General features: G+C 43.2%; 1 protein-coding gene across 1 annotated transcript; it reads left to right on the forward strand.

Moving 5' to 3' along the window:
• Nucleotides 1–633: 633 nt before the first annotated feature.
• Nucleotides 634–1,398, forward strand: LOC150034946 (uncharacterized). The gene has a single exon (XM_090315185.1). The coding sequence runs from the start codon at nucleotides 634–636 to the stop codon at nucleotides 1,396–1,398; it is 765 nt and encodes a 254-aa protein (XP_090171311.1).
• The last annotated feature ends 1,796 nt before the right edge of the window (nucleotides 1,399–3,194 follow it).

Below are 3,194 nucleotides of genomic sequence, written 5' to 3' on the forward strand. Positions count from 1 at the left end.
TTTCCTCCGTCTGTCAACACAAAGAGATGAAGGGATGTTTTGAATTTCGAACAAAAAGTTACGAAACCTTGAGCACCGCTTGGGTGCGATTCCGGCAGTTAGTGAAGAGTTGTTCGCATATCAGGAATCCTGATAGTGTTTTGATGGAAGCCTTTTACAATGGCTTAGACCAATCAACGCAAGCAGTTGTCGATGCCTCCACGAAGGAGGATTAATGAATAAGTCATATACGAAAGCAAAGGATATATTGGATCGCATCTTGCGACATTCTGATGAGTGGATTGATATCGGACTTGAGGTAAGGGGTCGGGAACAAGAAAGAGTAGAAAGGGCCAATGTGTCAACAGACACAATGAGCGCACTGGTCGATCAAATGACCACCATGACCTCACTCCTCCAGACGGTGGCCAATTAGCAGAGAACTCTATTGCAAGGATCAGCGCAAGTTAATGCGGTGACTCACGTGGCCACAGGGGATTGCACTCAATGGGGAGAGCGACATCCAGTAGAAGTCTGCCCATGGAATCAAAAACCCATATATGCTGTCTACAATGAATCACTTGGCAACATCCATAACCCTGGTTGGTGGGATATGAGTGCAGCGCACTATTTCAAAACAACCTCCCCATTAAAATGGACCCTGGGACTTTCACATTGCCCTACACGATAAGAAGGAAGATGGTTGGGAATGCACTGTGCGATTTAGGAGCAAGCATAAATCTGATGCCCTTGTCGATTTTTAAGAAGCTGGATATCGGCGAAGCAAGACCAACCATGATCACATTACAACTGGCCGATAGATCGATAAAGCTTCTTGAAGGCAAGATAGAAGATTTTCTCGTGCTAGTGGACAAGTTTATCTTCCTAGCAGACTTTGTCAAATTGGATTATGAAGCTGATAGAGAAATCCCTATCATCTTGGGCCGTCCATTTCTCGCCACAAGGCAAGCACTGATCGATGTGCAGAAAGGAGAATTGACCATCAGGCTCGACGATCAGGAAGTAAAATTCAACGTACTCAATGTGTTGAAGTACCCAAATGATATAGAGAACTGCCAGTATATCGAGGAACTGCGGGAAGAACATTGGTACGAACCCCTGAAGGAGCTGGAGGAAGAGAATTTTGAAATCGACACAATGTTGGAGGAGGGTTGCGCCGCAATTCATGTTGAATCAAATTTTGAGCCGCTCAAGTTATCTGAATGGACATCACAGCGCATTAAGCCATCTTTTGAAGAACCACCTGTGTTAGAGTTAAAACCATTGCCCGTGCACCTTAAGTACGCTTACTTAGGAAGTAACGACATGTTACCTGTTATCATTTCTTCATCGCTGAGTAATGAGAAAAAAGATGCACTCATGCAGATTCTAAGAAATAATGCAAAGGCCTTAGGATAGACTTTGGCAGACATTCGAGGAATTAGTCCCTCATATTGTATGCACATGATTCGTCTAGAAGAAGGAAAGACTGGATCAGTAGAAAGGCAACATCGCTTGAACCCTGCTATGAGGGAGGTCGTGAAGAAGGAAATAGTAAAGTGGCTGGACGCAGGTGTCATCTACCCGATATCTGATAGCAGTTAGGTGAGCCCAGTGCAATGTGTTCCAAAGAAAGAGGGGATGACAGTCATCACTAATGATAAGAATGAATTGATTCCTACACGAACGACTACGGGGTGGAGAATTTGTATGGATTATCGCTAGCTGAATTTGGCCACTAAAAAGGACCAGTTTCCACTCCCGTTCATTGATCAGATGTTAGATAGACTTGTGGTGAATGAATTTTTCTGCTTTCTTGATGGCTATTCAGAGTATAACTAAATAACAATTGCGCCGGAGGACCAAGACAAGACAACCTTCACGTGCCCATTTGGTACGTTCGCATTCTGACGCATGCCATATTGACTCTGCAATGCACCAGGAACTTTTCAACGATGCATGATGGCAATATTCTCAGATTACTTGGAGGAGTCAATCGAGGTATTCATGGATGATTTCTCAGTCTTCGGATGTAATTATGACTCCTGTTTGTCTAACCTTGAAAAGGTCTTGAAGAGATGCGTTGCAACAAATCTTGTTTTGAACTGGGAAAAATGCCACTTTATGGTGGAAGAAGGAATAGTTCTGGGTCACAAAATCTCCAAGGCAGGATTGGAAGTTGATCAGGCAAAGATCAATGCAATTTCCAAATTACCCCCACCTGTGAACGTAAAAACACTTAGGAGCTTTCTGGGACACGCTGGGTTTTATAGAAGATTTATTCGCAACTTCTCCCATATCGCAAGACCTTTAAGCGCACTCCTCGAAGCTGACCACGAGTATAATTTTGATGACGCCTACACCAAAGCATTTAATGCATTGAAGGATGCGTTCAACACTGCACCTATTTTGATTGCGCCAAATTGGACGCAACCATTTGCATTGATGTGCGATGCTAGCGGATATGCTGTGGACACAGTTTTGAGTCAGTGTAAGGGTAAGGTATTGCATCCTATTTATTATGCAAGCAAAACACTGAATGATGCGCATGATAACTATACGACCACGGAAAAGGAAATGCTCACAGTGGTGTTTGCACTGGAGAAGTTCCGACAGTACTTAATCGAAACAAATATTGTAGTGTATACGGATCACTCTACAATCAAGTATTTAATGTCGAAGAAGGATGCAAAACCGAGGCTTACACGGTGGGTGTTGCTCTTGCAAGAGTTTGACCTAGAAATTAAAGATCGGAAGGGCACCGAGAACCAAGTTGCAGATCATTTGTCAAGATTGGAGAATTGCGAGGTTCAAGGGACAAAAAAAGATATTGAGGAAAGATTCCCCGATGAGCTTATGATGGCAGTAGACATTAATGTTCCCTGGTATGCGAACATAATAAACTTCATAGTTTGCGGTCAAATATTGGATCACTATACATACCAGCAAAAGAAGAAGCTAGACATGATGCCAAATTTTATTTCTGGGATGATCCATTCATATATCGACAAGGACCTGATCATATATTATGTCGATGCATTCTTGAGCACGAAGCCAAGCACATTTTAGTGCTCTATCACGAGTCCCCGTATGGAGGACATTTTTGGGGACAAAGGACCGCAACAAAGGTTCTATAGTGCAGCTACTTCTAGCCAACACTGTTTAAAGATGCCCATGCCCATGTTGTGCAATGCGATAGGTGTCAGAGGATGGGG

The sequence above is a fragment of the Benincasa hispida genome, chromosome 7 (assembly GCF_027475165.1).
Source record: "Benincasa hispida cultivar pf3 chromosome 7, pf3_genome.v1.1, whole genome shotgun sequence".
Lineage (NCBI taxonomy): Eukaryota > Viridiplantae > Streptophyta > Magnoliopsida > Cucurbitales > Cucurbitaceae > Benincasa > Benincasa hispida.